The sequence below is a fragment of the Physcomitrium patens genome, chromosome 18 (assembly GCF_059467195.1).
Source record: "Physcomitrium patens ecotype Gransden chromosome 18, ASM5946719v1, whole genome shotgun sequence".
NCBI lineage: Eukaryota > Viridiplantae > Streptophyta > Bryopsida > Funariales > Funariaceae > Physcomitrium > Physcomitrium patens.
Window position 1 is genome coordinate 16,118,907 of NC_143427.1, and position 18,418 is coordinate 16,137,324.

At 32.5% G+C, this 18,418-nt stretch overlaps 2 protein-coding genes across 8 annotated transcripts; both read left to right on the forward strand.

Moving 5' to 3' along the window:
* Window positions 1-3,111: 3,111 nt before the first annotated feature.
* Window positions 3,112-6,942, forward strand: LOC112295266 (uncharacterized). Of its 7 annotated transcripts, none has more exons than XM_024546591.3 (12): window positions 3,112-3,281; window positions 3,885-4,040; window positions 4,214-4,273; window positions 4,436-4,489; window positions 4,656-4,716; window positions 4,851-4,927; window positions 5,186-5,235; window positions 5,544-5,626; window positions 5,756-5,826; window positions 5,934-6,039; window positions 6,150-6,406; window positions 6,536-6,942. In XM_024546591.3, exons 2-12 carry the CDS (start codon window positions 3,990-3,992, stop codon window positions 6,611-6,613), a joined length of 948 nt encoding a protein of 315 aa, XP_024402359.1. In that variant the 5' UTR covers window positions 3,112-3,281; window positions 3,885-3,989; the 3' UTR covers window positions 6,614-6,942. The 7 variants fall into 7 exon arrangements, with proteins under 7 accessions (XP_024402359.1, XP_024402361.1, XP_090100579.1 ...); XM_024546593.3 differs by having other exon boundaries at window positions 3,205-3,281; window positions 3,888-4,040; XM_024546588.3 differs by lacking the exon at window positions 3,112-3,281 and adding an exon at window positions 3,286-3,528.
* Window positions 6,943-7,613: 671 nt separating this feature from the next.
* LOC112295268 (ribosome-binding factor PSRP1, chloroplastic) lies at window positions 7,614-10,738 on the forward strand. Its single transcript, XM_024546594.3, has 6 exons — window positions 7,614-7,724; window positions 7,997-8,362; window positions 8,588-8,731; window positions 9,378-9,623; window positions 10,032-10,140; window positions 10,345-10,738. The coding sequence occupies exons 2-6, from the start codon at window positions 8,069-8,071 to the stop codon at window positions 10,449-10,451; spliced, it is 900 nt and encodes a 299-aa protein (XP_024402362.1). The 5' UTR covers window positions 7,614-7,724; window positions 7,997-8,068; the 3' UTR covers window positions 10,452-10,738.
* Window positions 10,739-18,418: the final 7,680 nt, after the last annotated feature.

Below are 18,418 nucleotides of genomic sequence, written 5' to 3' on the forward strand. Positions count from 1 at the left end.
TAACATGTATCAATTAAATTCAATCAAATATGTCCTCGGATCTTCTGGTCTGTGATATCAAGAATAATTCTTTTAAGTCTCATGATACTTGCAAGTTTGAATTCAAAAACAACTTATTCTATTTTAAGGGATGATCATATATTCCAGAAGATAGGACACAATTACATGTTCTTCAAACTTGTCATGACTTTTCAAGAGTTGGACATTTTGGATACAATAAGACTTTGGAGATAATATTAAAAAAAAATTGGTAGCGTCAAATGTAGAAGATAGTCAAAGATTTTGTACAATCATGTGATATTTATTTAAGTTTCAAAACTCCTTGCTGTTGACCTTAAAGACTTCTTTAGCTATTATCTATTCCAAAAAAATCATGGTCTTCCGTTTCTATAGATTTTATCATGAATCTTCTAATCTCAAGTTCATATGATTTTATATTCATGGTTGTATATCATTTTATTAATATGGCAAATTTTGAATCATATACAAAATCTATCACAAGTAAAGAAATAGCTAAGTTTTTTTTTTTTATCAATATCTATTACTATCATAGATTCTTTAAAGATATTATTTCAGATAGAGAGACTCAATTTATATCAAGATTTTGGAGAATCTTTTTCAAAATATTAAAGGTAGATATAAAGCTTTTTTTGATTTTTTATCTTTAAACTAATAGACAAATAGAACATGTGAATTAAGTTTTGGAGTAATACTTAAAATATACCATAATCTATCATCAAAATAATTGAACAATTATTTTGCCATTGGCAGAGTTTGCATATAATAATTTGATACATTCTTCCACTCAACAAATACCTTTCTTTGCCAATTATAGTTATCATCCATAATTTGATACTTTTGACTTTTTAAAAGTTGATAATCCTGTAGTACAAGATTTAGTAAATTATTTGTTAGATCTATATGCAACAATGAAGGCATAGTTAAAAAAAAACTCAAGAACAACAAAATATTAATGAAGATGCTTATCATAAGAAACAATAATAATTCAACAAGATAATAAGGTATGATTACTTTGTGACAATATCAAGACTACATGTCTTTGTGACAAGCTGAACTATCATAGGCTTGAACCTTTTTATATTAGTGAATAAATCAATCATGTTGCTTATTGATTATATCTACCAAAGTCTATGAAGATTCACCTTGTATTTTACATGTCTCTTTTTTAGCCATATAAGATTGAATATCTCGGGAAGAATATAAATGCCACCTCCTCCTATAGAAGTGGATAATATTTAAGAGTTTGAGATGGAAGAAGTATTAAATTCAAGGTGGCACCAAAATAAGTTAGAATATCTTATTCATTGGCATAGATATGATAGTAATGAATGCACATGACAGCAAACTAAGAATCTTGTAAATGCAGCAAAAAGAGAGTTGAAGCTTTTCATTGACTACATCCATCAAAATCAAGATGAAGAATAGCAAATCTTTGCTATAAAAGAAACAAAATCAAAAGAAGATAATACTGTACCTTCTACCTTTTTTTGTAGCTTGTGTATATTTGTCATACTAAAGAGATAGAGAACCAACAATCAATAGATTCAACTCAAGAGCTTTGTTTTGAAACTTATCAGATGAGACATTGCAATTGTCACAATCTTTAAGATGACAAAATTAAAATGAAGATCTTTAAGAATAACATGTCTTTCCTTGAATAAATAGGAAGATACAATATGTTTAATATGATGACTTTGGAAGAGAGTCCCAATATTTGGTGATTTTATTACAAGTAGGAACAATTCCTGACAGTGTTCCAAATATTTTATTTGAAGGAAGTTATGAAAACCTCAATAACGATCAAATAATAAGATGGTCCTCTTGCCTTCGTATGGGATACTATCAACAACTGAGAGGACCTATCAACCATCTTTGAAGAGAACAAAGACTAAAGTATGTTGCAAATACAATTTACTGCATCTTGGATTTCTTCAACATATGAAGACCGTTTTTCATAGAACTCATCTCTAGAAGGGGAGATAATGTCATGGATATATATAGGTACTCTAATAAATACCTATATAATTAGGTAGAAATTGGTAAAAGTAAATAAAAGTAGGTTAATTTCATAAGACCTTCTAGAAAAGCTTTCTATAAGCTTTATAGACATTGCTTTGACTTTACATGTATTTGTAGTTGATTGATAGATTAAAAACTTGGTCAACAAATTAATCACATATTGCCAGCTTGTGGAACAAGCTAATTATGTGGCACACATATGGAAAACTTGCTTTGTAAGTTAAAATATGTGTCTTGTAAAGTCAACACATTTTGGAAGTCCTATAGGATATTGCCTCATAGCTCTTAATTAAGAATATATATGGAGGCAAGCGTAAAGCCTTCTTCACTCTTGTCAATGTCATTTTAGTCATTAGTCTTATTTTTAGACTTTTTAGTCTACTTGTTTTTGGCAATAGCCATTCTAGTTCAATAATATATCATCTTTGAATGACTTTCTAATTCTTTTTAATGTCCTAAGAGTGTATTGAGAATTTCTTCCTTTGAGATTCATATCCTTGATATGTATCTTAATATTCATTTCTCTTGATGATTATTAACAAATAATTGTTTTGCTTTATAGAGGGACTAAGAAAATCTATTGTAATTGTAGGTTGTACTTTAGAGTGCAAAACAATAAAGCCTCAAGATCCATATCCTATTTAAAAACAAACAATAAAGAAATACATTCAAGATAGAATTATTCAAAATATAGTAGAAATATTTATTGATGATTGAATAACAACTACAAAATTACAAAGCACATTGATGTGCTCAAAAAACACACAAAACATGTTGGAGCACCTGATATAAAAAACTAGCTAGCATTGTTGGAGGAGAGTCGATAGTAGCAAGAAAATCTCCAAACCTGCAGTAATCTTAAATCAGCTTGAGAACACTGCAAATCTCAGTAGGCAGTTTGTGCACACTAAAAACAACACGAGTGAAATTAGAAATACTCAAAACAAATCTAGGTTGTGAATAAACAAAAACAAAAATCCAATAGCAAATAACCTCACTTCTGAAGAACGAAACCAATGCAGAGAGCCTAAATTGGGGGGCATTTGTTAACTCCCCATTACGATTGCCCGAACGGCAATGGGTCCCGAGGCAGGCCCAAGGGGGCTGGCCGGGACCCCAGGACGCGCACGGCCCGTGACCGTATTCAGGATTCTGGCGAGCCCTGAGTGACGAGGGTTGGGATTAGGGTTTAGGGTTTGGCTGTGATGCCTCCAGCAAGCTCCTCCGCGTCCATCCCCTAGGTGGGCTTCTCCCTTCTCCCACGACCTCCATGTCCGGTTCAGGCCTCTTTCGCCTGCATTGTTCCTCATCTTGTCTCGCCTCGGAATCTGGATTGTTGGAGTGACTTCCAATTCTTCCGTTTTCTTTGTCGGAGTGATTTGTGCTAGTGTGTTCGCCTGATATTATCGAAAGAATCCGGATATCAATTGCCATACCGAACACTTCCAGCTTTGTCTGAACTAGTAGCAGTGCAGTCAATTTCGTGAGGTTTATTCCTATTTTCATAGGGCCTGCATTTTAATTTAGGGTCGAAGGCAAGGGCGACATTGATGTGATGCGGTGCTGTTGATTTTGTTGCATTTCCGTGTCTTTGGGAGTTGTTTGTAAAATTTATCAAATTCGTGACATAATTGTCGTAACTTTGAAACCTTTGTCGCATTGCTCGAAACATTGGTCTAGCGCGAGACCAGTGCGATTTTTTTGTTTGTTTGTTTGTTTGTTTGTTTTTTTTTTTTTTGGTAATTGCAAACTCGAACTAAATCCCGTTTATGTAGTTTCTGAGGTTCGAGTTACGCCGAGTTTTCATGTGTAATCTTCTGACTCTCTTTGGGTCTTCCAAACAGTAGGATTTGACAATTTATTTCTGGAGGTAGACGCCATCCGGAATTCTTCATGCGGAGGGTCCTAACTCGCAACTGAATTGATTGCTTTCATCTGTATTGGGAATCATGTCGCAATCACGGCTCCACACTCGCGAAACTTTGCTTTCTTTTCTTCAGGTATACATTTTCTTGTAAATAATGGTTCCTTGTTTGGTTCAGGACTTGTTTATGCTTCCCTTGCCGCCACTGCCCGTTATGTTTCATTGTAATTGTTTTATTGCCTTCCGCTCGCGGGAGCACCTGAACTTTGTAGTTTCAGAGATTCTGATATTCTGGGGAGATTTGTGCAGGAGCATGGAGTTGACTGTGTGACGCATAACCATCCCGCGGTTTCGATAGTAGAGGAGCAGGTTAATGCTATGGGGTTTTTAATGCTAGATATTCATTTATTTTTTAATGTCTTATGATTGCATTTTGTGGCTGTATAGATTGGAGCTATTTCGGTTTAGAAGTTCTTTGATTTCAAGTGTATTTTTTTCATATGTTTAATTTGGTGTTACCTGCGATTACAGGCTAATCATGTTGGACATCTGGATGGATGCGTCAGCAAAAATCTATTTTTAAAGGTAATGAAGGTTCTGGGTATTGGTTCGACTGCTTCGGCGACTGAAAGTATGCTGGCGATGGATGCTAAGTCTGCTTCTGTTGGTCGACTCTACAACCTAAGTTATGAAAATTACAAACTGTGATACTGACAGATTGTTTGGTTGTACTGTCTGTGTGTGAGTGCAGGATAAAAAGAATCGATTATATGTAGTCTCAACGTTGACCACCACTCAGGTCGATTTAAAAGGTGCTTTTTGGATTTTGATTGGTGATGCCGTCAAGTTAGTGTACTAGGTGTGCTTTTACAAGTCCTAATCTTTCTCTTCTCTTGAAATCTGACGGATGCGTGACTGAACTAAACTTGAACATGTTTTCTCGCAGCACTTTCAGCACGGCTCGGGTTAGGCAAAGGTGGAGTACGTGTGGCTCCAGAGGAGTCCCTACAGTCTGTTCTTCAGGTAATCTTGCGACTTCTTAATTTCACTGGTTCAGTGCAGATCAGATATCCTGAAATCTGAATTGATTCAGCATCAAATACTACGTGGATGTCTTGTGAATGGTGACTCTCGTGAGCAAATTGTCGTGGAGGTGGCTGTTGATTATTGACATGCCTTCAAAATTGCCACCAACAGGTTTTCTTACACTACAATATAATTTTTGCTTGAACCTCGAAACATATTTGAATTGTTCTCAGTGTTGGCTTTTCTGCTGTGTAGGTGCCGCCCACTTGCGTGTCACCTTTCGCCCTTATCAATGAATCTGCAAGGTATCTGTTTACTCTCATTCTCTCTCATCAGTATGTTTTTAATAATATGTGTTATTTCTCAATACAATATGCTTGAATCTAAACAGAAAAAAAAAAAAAAAAAACCGCCGTATGCTTCATTAGTTTATGAAATTTTTTTGAACAAACTTCTTGTGCCTGTAAGCTGGTTAATTTTATGGAACCATCTCAAATTTAGTTATTCCCCTTTCGGCTGCACTGTTAGAATTCAATTTGAGCTGAGCGTTGAGTGGCTTCAGAATATGATTATTATATCTGTAAACTTAAAGCGTGTCCTGACGGTCTGTTAGGTCTGTAGCTTTGCTGCTGGATGTTGGATTTCAGAAGCAATCACGGGTGTTTTTTCATCCTTTGTCCAATGACGTCAGCACAGGTCCGTTTTAAGACCACGATTTCAGTCGCAGTATTAAGGCTCTCTTTATGTTGTGGATGGACGTTTCTGAATCCTACGCCGACGAAATTATTTTAGACTTACAATAGTTTTGTTGTGATGCCTTTTCAGCTGTTACAACTGAAAATTTGGACAAATTTTTGAAGGCAATTGGCAGAGAACCTTCCTATGTTGATTTCGAGGTATGAAATGAAAAGTCTCTTGTTGATCATTTCGAAAATGTTGTTGGGAAGACGGTATTATCAATCAATTGGATCTTGGTTTGTTCCTCTTACATACCGTGCTGCAGGCTGTAGTAGTCGTCGGCAAAGACCAACCTCCTGACTTAGCATCACTGGTACCGAAGGAAGCCGCTAAGGAAACTGAAAGCCAACAAGGAACTACAGAATTGAAAGGTAATTGAGAGTGAAAGGATGATATGATTCTGTGATTGCCCAATATGCGTTCTGTCGCTTAAATCAGCCACAAGTCAGCACAGTTTCCTGACTTTATCTCATGCTTCCAGTGACTGCTGTAGCGCCAGCTACGAAACAGGCCGCTGCTGCCCCACCAAAGAAAACCAAAGCCGTCGTGCCAAAGACGGAGGGCGTGGTGAGAGTGGATGTATGCAGTGTACTCGCCTCTGTTTTGGATGATGCTGTTGCTGCTGCTGTCGCCGGAATTCATTCTTCAACCTTGGAGAACGAGAAGAAGCAGGCCGTGGCTGAAGCAGTTGATGCTGCTATTAGGCATAGGCTAGCTCCAGACCTGGAAAGCTTACTGGTAAGGTTATGATTCTGCTTGCCGCATTACTCATCACATCTGATGCTAGGAGCTGTCTTAATGCCTGCATGTTGGTGTAAATGGCTCGAAAAGTCATTGAAATTGAACCTCTGTGATCGGCTGTTGTAGATGACGTTCAAGAACACAGTGTACGCTGAAGGCTTCAAGTCCGCAACAGAAAGCCAAAGACTTAGTTCTGCTCGGTAGCATCCGATCAGCTTTATCTGCGATGGCTTCAAGTCCATCTTGTTTCATTGCGACGCTCATCTTCTGCATGCACTCAATCTTTTTACTTATTTTTTTTTTGTTCCTCAGCTTTATCCTGATTGAAAGCCTAGAATTCTCATTGTTTGGTCAAATAGATGTACCATACTTTGAGTACTTTCTTATGAAGTTGTTTTCTTCCCTCATCACTGCACCTGCTATTGTTGACAGAAAAAAGATGTGTTCTGAGTTACTCTTTGTTCATGTGATACATGCTCGAGTAGAATTCCGACATTGAAGCACTATGCTGCTAAAATTATTTTTCATATCAATCCCAGAGTATGTGCATTTGTCTCTTGGTTGCATTTTATTTACTATCACATGTCTCATCTCGAGATCCAATCCTTTGATCAACATTGGGCTTGCAGGACGAGCAGTCTAATGTTTTCATTTTTGTGTTGATATTGGATCGTATTACAACAATTCAAGTGCAGCTTTATGAGCAGTTGAGTTTTTTTACCTTAAGTGTCGCTTCTTTAATCTTACACACACCAGACGATTTTGTATAGGCAAACACATCGTTTTGCACATGAACAATGCACCCTCGCACCTCTGCAACTCATCCTCCTCACGAGCCAATCATTCAGTATCACACCCCAAGCCCCCTTGCATCGAAATATGAATGATTTCCGAAACTACGCTACCAAATGCACCTTTTTTCTGCGTATCCTGTAGAATGATCGGAAAGGATTCTCTCGAATAGTTAATATAAGGAGAAGATGAGATATTAAGAAAAGCAAGCTCGGAGAGGATGGATGTCGGGATGAGATTCTGGCATCCAGGCAGGTGGGTGAAGGGTCGGTAGTCTAAATACCGAGACTAAGGAAATCCAAAAGATCCACCTCAGCACCGGATGGATAGACTTGGCTGCGGTGCTAGCTGGACACGGCTTCCGGATCGCTCTTGTCTTTCGATAGCATGCGATGTACTAATCTCTCTCCTTTTTGTTCCTGCTGTGTTCTTGTGAGACGGCGCCTCCAACGATTTGTTTCAAGCCCTTTTTTATTTTATTTATTTATCTATTTTCTTCGTCCATCTGCTCGGTTTTCTCGAGGTGGGTTCATGTGTATTGATCGCTGCGTTTTACTCCATGTGGGCTCTGTCTTGCTGCGGTTTGCAGGGTTGTGGCTAGATAGATATGTTGTTTGATGTGCTGCGGTGTTTGTATTGGAGGATTGTTTCTGTGAGACTTCGTGAGGTGTCATTGTACTTGGGTTATCGTAGAGAGGAGAATTGCAGTGGTTACCAACTAGTGGAAATCTGGTTGAAGGTGTCGTTGGGTTTGATTCTTTTACTCAAAGCTGATACTTGGCTCTTCTTCTGCAGAATTTGCTTTTGCAGAAGAATCAAAGGCCATCGCTCATAATTTGTCGAGGGAGTGGAGAGAAGTAGGGCACAATGACGACGATTTTAGCCACGGGGCAGGCAGCGAGTGTGGCCTGCTGCAGCTCTGCAAGGATACCTCAGAGCAACATTGCTGGAAGGGCGGGTCTTAGCTCTTCATTCTTGAGGCTGGAATCGGCAGCCGCTATTTCCAGCTTGAACTCCTCTTTTCAAGGTCAGGCCTGTCTTGATGTGTCGCATCTCGGGATGTCTGGGGGAGAAATGCAGAAAGGGAGGGTAACGACGTGCATGGCTTGGGGTGGCGCTCTTGCTGGAGTGAGGCTCGTCATCCAGGGCAAGCATTTGGAGGTACATGATCCCCTGCCTTCCATTCCTGTTGGTGTAGGTGTTAACGTTGTGCCGCTTTATTTGTATTGAATGTGATACTGAGCCTGCCGACATGTACTTAGTTCCAGTCTTTAGACTAGGGTTCATAATTTCACTCGACTCAAGGATAAAGCGTATGATGCTTGGAGAGATACTTTCGAGATTGGCGCGACTCTAACTCTAGTGTGATGCATGACTTGGCAACAGCTGACAGATGCTATCAAGCAGTATGTGGAGGAGAAAGTTGGCAATGCAGTGCACAATCAGAGTGCACTTGTCAAGGAAGTAGATGTAAGAATGTCCGTTCGAGGTGGTGAAACAGGGCGCGGTGGGAAGCTTCAGAGGTGTGAGGTAGGATTTCGTAGAAATTGCATCTGGAAGCACAACAAACATCCCAACTTTTTCCATACCTTCTTTTGCTTGTAATCAAATCGATCGTGGCTTGGAATATTCTACAGTCGACAAATTAAGTGATTAAGCGTGGTCTTTAATTCCGTCTTAAATACCGTGCAACATATTAAGTCGACAATCGATCGTGGCTGGGAATATCCAACAGTCTTTAATACCGTCTTAAATACAGTGCAACATATTTCGGAAGGGTTAGAAAACCATGATATTCTTCGTGAAATTGTTAGAGTCGATTACCCTCTTAATATTTTAATTAGTATTGGCTGATCAAAGGTCCTAGCTAGGTAATTTATCGCGTCTTTGAGGTTCTTGTTCATCTGTGAAGTTCAATTATGTGCAGTTTTTATCACATCTCATTGTAATATTGTTATCTTTCGCATTTCCTCGTGACCCTAGGATTTTGTAATGCGATGTCCTCCACTTACGCTGTTTCGATCTCAGGGTATTATTGTATCTATTTGACTGAGTTACCAAGCATTTAGGTTGAAAACTTGCCCTTTCGTCATTGAATGTTCATTTTCACAATCCTTTCCCATTCTCTTTTTTGATTAACGTAATTCGGAAAAATGGTGTGTCGCTTGTTTGGCAGGTCACATTATTCACCAAGAAACACGGCGTTGTGAGAGCAGAAGAGGAGGCTGAAAGCATGTATGCAAGCATAGACAGGGTTTCCGATGTCATCTCAAGAAAACTTCGAAAGATCAAGGAAAAAGATGGAGGCCACGGGCGCCCCACCAAGTCACGCCATTCACCCCGCATTGGAGAAGTGTTGTCCGACGAAGTCGTGGACCTTGATCCCATTCTCGGGAGGAAGCCTGATGATTTGCCCGACGAGGTACGCTGTCACAAACTTAATATTTTCTCAGATGCTTCTCATCAAGCGAAAATTTTGTTTCAAGTTAGTGACGCTGGCTATTCTTTCCGCACATAATGCTCGTTCTCTAGAGAGTTAGAAACTTATTAATGCTGTGGTCTTCAACTAGGGAATATAGTTGTTATTTTTGCGAATTTGTGTACTTTGTGCATTGCACACCTTGTGCTCTTCACGGAAACCTTCAGACCATGACTGCGTATGTAAATATGAATACTGGCAGTATCCTCAGTAATGATACACATCGTGAATCAGAGCAACTTCAGTGCCTTATTGAACTTAATGTGAATATGTAACTGCTGTATTATCAAACTCTTTATTTCTGGATAGTCATAATCTTGACTGAGGGACTTGTCTAACATTTTATTGCAGATCGTTCGCACGAAGTACTTTGAAATGCGTCCTATGAAACCACTCGAAGCTCTCGAGCAATTGGTCAATGTTGGCCATGATTTCTACGCCTTCCGCAATGTCGAAAGTGGTGAGATGTTCTTCCTCGTCTGATGCATGACTGGAACAAAAATAGCATAGTTTAAGGAGAATTCTGATACTGCACTTCTATATGGATAAGGGATAATCTCAGTTAGTCTCGATTGTCACGAAGTAGGTGTGTTAAAAGTTTGTATTGTGTTTCCTCTGCGAAATGTATCCTTGTGTGTTGATGGCTTCGAATTGGCGTATGCAGGGGAGATCAACATCCTTTACAAGCGAACCCACGGGGGTTACGGAATAATTGTCCCTCGAAATGAGGAGGCTTGGGAGGCTGGTAACGGAGTATCGAAAAGTAGCTAGAACCTTGAAAGTCTGGAGTTCCACTCTAGAGACATCTTTGTGGTCTGTTATTTTCAAAGCTGTAAACTTAGCCGAGTCTTAGACCACATTGATGGGACTTACTGTAGGATTCTTCTCTCTCTTGATTACCAGCTCTACTTGCATCATGTTGCAACTTGTATCGTATTCCACGGACACCAACTTGCTGATCCAATTTCAGAATGTGCAGTTTTCAAAATGTAGAAAGGCTGAGGACTTTCACTCCAACTCTTTGAGAAATCTTGCATTTTGGTAACAACCGTTATGTATACTACGCTTCAATCTGCTGGATGATTGATAGAACGGGTCAGAATGATTTTGATCTTCAAGAAAGTAAAAATCATTATGGAGAAAATTTTATGTAATTTGAATATTAAATTCGAATGATGGGCATTCCGAATGCAAGCCAAACCAGTGTTGGGATGTCTTAATATGGTTGAGCCTCTTTATCTCTGGATTGTGACAGTAATGAATTTAACACATGACGATTTCAAAGGGCAATTCCTGAATCTGAGTTAAATACCAAGTGAATATTCTGAGGTATTAAGTTTACCTGAGCTTGGATCAGTTGTAGCACGTCGAATGAATCGAAGAACTAACTTCATTTATATTTAAACACTAACAGGGAGTCAACTGGATATTGGTGGTAGTGCAATGTCTGATATGTTGATGATTGGAATATCTTTCATGATATATTTGGTCTATGTTTGAAATAATGGTTTCTGCTGAATTCTATTAGCTTGCAGCATTACATAAGTAGACACAATGACATCCATTTCTCTCAAGAAAATCCAAATTTGGAAACTTGCCAAAATACAATCTCCTTAAGGTTAAAATTAAGAGTAGTTTTTTTGCAAAAATTAGTATAGAAAATGGTTAGATTGATACAGAAGGAGGATTGTTTGTGAGACTAGATTTAGTTGAAATCAAACCTTGAATACAAAAACCAATATCCACAACAAAAGTAGGATTCCTTGATAGATCAAAAAGTAGCATTTTAGAGGGACTTGAAGGGACTTCAAAGAGGTTAGATGTGTAGGAATCTGCTATCTAGATTGATCTACAAATTGTTGCATTCATAGAAGACTTGAAATGCAATACTTATACCAAGTTTGAGCATGAATTAATGGTAGAAAGAGGAGATCATGTGATTAAAATTTGATATTAAAACTTGAAAAGAAAATTGCTTTGAATCCAAGCTTTTCTTTGGTCATTTCTCTCAATTTGTAAATTGGATCCATTTCAAATTTGTGAGTTTATTGTGAACTTACATATCTAACAGCATGCAAAATCTAAACTAAATCCAATAGCAAAATCAAAGGCTATAGCTTATTGAATATACAACTTGAAATTTATGGATCAATATGGTTTTTTAGAGGTTTTTTAGGATATCTTTAAAATTTGCTTAAAATTTGATAGGATTTATTTAGAATTTTGTTAGAATTTGCTAATGATTTGTTTTTGATTGTTTAAGATTATTTGGATTTGAAATTTAGAATAAATAAGATTTAGGATTAATTAAGTTTAGGATTTCTAAGAAAATCAAGGTTGTCAAAATGGATGTTTCTAAACATCTTATTCATTGTTTTTTGGATTATATGAAGAATTTTAGAGCTTAGACGAATTTCTTCTATAAATAAATATCCAACACATTTCTAAGCTATAATTCACATAACAAAACAACGTGTAATTGCCTAAAAACATAATAAACAATGCAACATGGTAATACAAAAAAATACGTCATTGAAATGTAGTAGTTGTACGAAGCTATAAAGTGCCAATTGTATCAATATGTACTGCTGACTAGACCACAAAAAAGAAGTAGGATATAAAACTTCATGTTTAATATAGATTTATATATTAATATAAAATATGCTATAGATAGAGTGAAAATAAGTGAAGATAGAATGGTAAGAAGCAACATAAAAGTGGAGATGAGAGAGTACCAAAAGTAATAAAATAAAATAGAGGTATAAGAATTAATGACAACCATGGACACTTATTGGTAGAGCAAAATTTTCTACTAGGCTAGGCATATGTTAAGAGAAAATTTACCAAAATAATATATGCACAAATATGTAGGCTTCTTAGTTTGTACAATATTTGGAACAACCAATATTATTGTGTGTATTGAAATTGAATTGATATCTATACATGTTATGTTTGTGTGTTTTATGGAAAATATTCTTCTTTAATAATATTTTAAAAATTCTCAAAAATCGTATGAAAAATCATATGAAATACAATTAGTTTAAGAAAAAAAATAGAAAATTGATATATTTTTTCATGGACAATGTAAAAAGTTACAATTAACAAATTATTATTTCTATTATCTTATAAAACATAAGAAGAATTGTTCAAGTTTTAAAATTGAGATTCATACTTTAAGCTTAAAGAAAATTAAAATCCAACAACCAAAGATGAATCAAAGGCAATCAAATACAAAGCACAATAGATATAGAGAATTTAGAAGTATTTTTATAATAGATGCATACATTATCTATGTAAGTAGATGTAAGTAGATGTAAGTAGATGTAAGTAGAAGTAGATAGAAATATGTTAGGTAGATAATATCTTTTATAAAAAGCTTTTAAGAAGTTGCTTAGATATTGGTTAGGTCTTTAGTCTCTTATAGATATGTCATGTGGCTATTAAAACTTATCCTATAAATTTAATATATTTAGGAAGTTACTTTTGGAAGCAACTTATAATACTTTAGGCCAAAAGTCTAATAATCTTCAAAATGATTCTACAAGACTTTTTTGGTGGCTAGCATATATGAAGGCAAGATTTTAGTATTTTAAATCATATTAATACCTTTTTTGTATTTTAATCTTAGTTTAAGACTCTCTCTCTCTCTCTCTCTCTCTCTCTATATATATATATATATATATATATATTATTTCTATTTTTTTTAGAAATAGTTTTTTTACTTCTTTTTTAATCTTGTATCTTCTTTTTTTAATTTTATTTTTCATTCTTAATGACAAAAGAATATATAATCTTCGTAAATTTCTATTTTTATTTATGTCTTTTATAATTTAATAAAAATACTATTTTTTATAATTATTTTGCTTAAAAAGAAAGTAAATGATAATATTTCTTATGGAATTTTATTATATTTCAAAGATTATAAATTATTCATATTTAAACTAATATTTCGTTTATTTTTATCCTTAATAATTAAATAAACTACTTAACTTTGTAAGAATTATGATTTGATATTAAAGATTGTACATAATCTTCTTCTAAATTAATTCATATTTTTTTTAGTACTTTATATTTTAAGTCTAGTTTATACTAGATTAAAGAAAAAAATCATTGATGTTATATTGTAGAAATTAAGAATATAATTACAACCATTGGAAATTCTTAAGATTTAATTATTATTCTTTGAAAAAAAATCTCATATACTAGCATTTCAACCATGGAAGCCTTAATACTATGTATCTAGAATAAGTCAATAATAAAGTTTCCTCTCTATACCAAAAAGTTATCTAATGAAAAGAAACAAGTATAAGTAGACTAATTTTATAATTGAAATTTTGAAATCTAATTATGAAAAATACAAAAGAATCAAAGATTGATAAACTAAAGAAGTTTGATAGAACAAAATCAAAACTATGAGAACTTCTTTAATAGGTCAAATTCTTCTTATATTTATATCTTTATTATTACCTTGATGGTATTACTCATGTGAGATTTGTAGATATACTTCTATTAAGAAATGGTTTGTATATATATATATATATCTTAAATAGAAAATTATTTATAAATTATTTATAATTTAAACTTATTTTTAAATCCATTTATTTAGAAAGAATAATTTAAGAAGAATATAAAAACCAAAATTTTAGTCTCTACAATAAAGATTATATTTAACAACTATTTATCTTTTGGAATTCCAAAAAACTTATTTGAATTATAAATAATAATAATAAATTTCTTATTAATAAAATTTTAACATAGTTTAAAAAATCATATTATAGATTTATTATTGATAATTATAAAATTATAAGTATTATAATAATTTATCACTTAAACAATTACATTCAACAATTGCTTCTTTAAAAGATGCCAAGAACAAAGATTTGGTTGAAGAAAGACAAATCAAGTAATAAAAAAAAATATTTAAGTTCTTAATATTCATTTTATTAAGACTAAAACCTATTAAGGTTAATACAATTAAATTTAAGCAATTAACATAAGAAAAAATTATTATAAAAATTTATATTTAAATTATTTAAAAGCATGTAATTAAGTTAAGGATATTATATAAAATAATAAATTCAAGATTTAGAATACAAACTAAAATGTGAAAAATTTTAAAAAAAAAATATATCTTATTATAATAAAAAAATTGTAATTGGATAATTCTAGACTATAACTATCAAATATAAGATTTATGAGACTATTAGATTTTATATCTTATTTTAGAATTTTTAGAATTATTAAAGTTTCAAGTTGTAACTTTTCAACTTAAGTTCTTTTAGAGATAGAATCTTTAACATATTTTATTGATAAGTATTTTATACTATAGTCCAAATTAATATTCTAAAAAATATTTAATTAGCTCTAATAGAGATTGTTATTAGATAACTAGTTGAATTTAGAAATATTATTAAAAAGATTAATTTTTTAAAAGTAGGATTAACGCATTGTATATTTAACATTTTTTTTAACTTCATTCAATGTCCTTCAAATCTAATAGTATTTTTTTTATTTAATTTTAATTATATAAATAAGACATTGATAAAAATTATAAAAGATTATTTTAAGATTTATTCAAGAAATTAGCAAAACATTTTAATTCTTATTTTTTAGAAATGAGATATTTATACAAGGAGAAATTTTTTGTTTTTTTTTCTTTGTTTTCTTTTTTTTTATATGTAATATTAAGTCTTTATTTAAGTAGAAATTAAAATATAATCTCACAGTAATAGACTTAGTCGAATATTTTCTTAGAATTCTTAAATCAATTATTCAACCTCTTTCAAATAAAGATTGGATTATATTACAAATTTGCTTAATAATCATGTATTGTTACTATCAATGTGGTGCCCTTATTGGCAAGTAGAACATTTGTTGGTTCAATATCATTAACTTAAGCTTATTCCTTGATATCATCTAATATCAATAGATCTTTTTTCTTGTCCAATAGTATCTTTTGTCTAAAGAATATATCCATGATTTTTTTTTTTTTTTTTTTTTTCTTTTCTTTTCTTTTCTTTTGAATCCTAGATATTTATAAAAATGATATTTTTCAAAGGATGTAAGTATTCTAATCTATCAGATTATTCTTTTAGGCTTGAATACCTTCTTAAATAGAAAGTTAAAGAGACCAAGTTCTCCAATCCCTCTAGTAATTCTTCTAAGCTTTAGTACCTCCATAAATCAAGAATTGTCAAAGAAGTCACATTCCTTTAATTTGAGAGATATTTGAGAAGCCAAGTTCTTCAATACCTCAAGTAATGGTGCCAAGTTAAAAGGATATTTCAAATCAAAAATTGTCAAAGAAGTCAAATTTCTTAATCTTCTTGATAATACTACTAACCATTTACATCCTTGCAAATTGAAGATTATTATGGATGTAAGGATCTCTAATTTCTTAGGTAATACTACAAAACTTGTACATCATTGAATATCAATTTCTAATAGTATTGCTTTTGATAATAATGCTTTTGGAATTTATTCAAGGAATGAATAATTTTTTATTCGCAATATATTTAATTTTATATATTTTTTACAAAGATCTTTTTTTATTAATATTTGGGATTCTTAAGCCAAGTAATTTTATTTCATACTGCTTGATGATGTTGCATCTATCAAAAGAAACTTTAAGTTTCAAGAATATTCAAGAAATAAACTTAGCATCTTTGAATTGCAAAGGATATTGAAATTATTTTTTATAGTAATGTAGAAGTTCAATATTCAAAGAAAGCATGATTTTACATTTAAGATCTTTATATCATAAGTAAGATTGTTTGAATTATCTTTGTAATAAAAACCTTCTAATTCTTTGGATTCTTGAATTTTAAAGCAACAAAAAATATATAAAACTAATTTGTAATAAAATTGAGATTTATAGACATAAATTACATCTTCAAAAAAAGACATACAAACAAAAAATCATATTAAAAATATTTTTAATCATTTTATATAGAAGAAGATATAAAAAAATTTAGAACATTTTTGTAGCCATTATAAATGATCTCATAATTTTTTTTTGTTTGAACAAAATACAAATAGTATATTACTTCACTTATAAATCTGTGAAAAGAAGCCATGGTTTTTTTCTAAATTTGAGAACCTCCATATTTTTTTTCAGTAATCATTTGTCTCATGTTATATAATTAGTCATGCATCTCTAGGGATATATTTTTTGTATTTATCAATATTAATGATTAATGCACCAATCTATTCAATGTATTGGCTGAAGTGATATCTTTGTTGGCCTACATATGCAAGGCTCTTTCTTTTGATATGCCATTGGAGTACCTATCTCTAAAAACAAATAAGCTATATACAAAAACATATTTTTTTTCTTCTTTGTTGAATCCTTCATCAAAGCTTACTCTCATGGTAATCCAAAGTCAATCATCACCATCCAAACACCTTCTTCTCTTTATCCTTTGTAATGCATGTTTTCAACTTTACAATCTCTCTTTTCTATGGAAGAATACACCCATGACTTTCAAGCTGAAAGATAAGCCTTTACAAACTTTTACAATTTTTTTTCTAAATTAAAAAAATTTGGTAGCAAACACTTTTTATCAATTAAAAAGTGAGTAGCAAAGAGCTCTATTGGCACATGATCATTCAATGTGTTTATATTCACTTTGCCTTCCTCTGCCACATGATCTTTTATTATACTCCAATCACATCTTATTACTATCAATGTAGTGGTTTTTTTGATAAGTATGACATCTGTTAGTATAATATCATCAACTTAAGCTTGATCCTTGTTATCATTCAATATTAAGAGAACTTTCTTTTCAACCAATAGTTTCTTCATCATCTTTTTTGCATGTACTAAATTCATGGCTTTTTCTTCAATTTTAAGTTTTAGAAAAATTTTATATAATATTTTAAAGCAATGGTTTCTATTTTTGAATGGTCTAATATAGCATAATGTATTATACATGGCCTTAGTATGATTAAATGCATCATTTGTCAATATGGACTTGTCTATTCTATCCATGCTAATAATCTCTATGGAATAAGCTTTCTTGAGATAATATTTAACTTTAAAAAGATTTTTTTTAATAAAAACTACCAATTTAATATGTATGGATGGTCCATCCACTTATAAAAATAGGACAAAATTCAAGAATTTAGATCATGGTGAATATTCATAATTTTTAATTTTGAAAAATTAATATTATTTTATATTAAATATATCAACTAGTCATAATATGTTATACATCAAATCATTATTTAGAAGACATTATGTAATAAATCAAATTCTAACCTTCTTTTTAGGATGATCTTTCATGTATTTGGAAGCCATTGTCATATTTTTCATCTTTGTAGAATAATTTGGGTTATATCCTGAAAATATATTATGTAAATATTCTTTTGATATAAATCTTTATTTCAAATTTTGAAGTCTACTATAAATGTCAAAAAAATATTGGCCTTTATAGAAGATTATGTGAATATTTTTTTAATATATATATATTTTCTTTAAACTTTGAAGTCTATTACAAATGTCAAAAAATATTGGCCTTTATAGGAGATTTAGAGTGCAATATTCTTGGACCAATGTAGCAAATTCTTCACAATTGATAAATAAATCTAATCTCTCATCTTTTTTTTCTTTTTCAATAATATCTTTCAATTTATTTACCTTAAAGAAAGGTTTCTTTCTTGAAAGAATCTTTGAATATATTATTGCAAATGACCACACATTAGCTTGAAAAATACATGACATATAAGTTAGGCTCCAC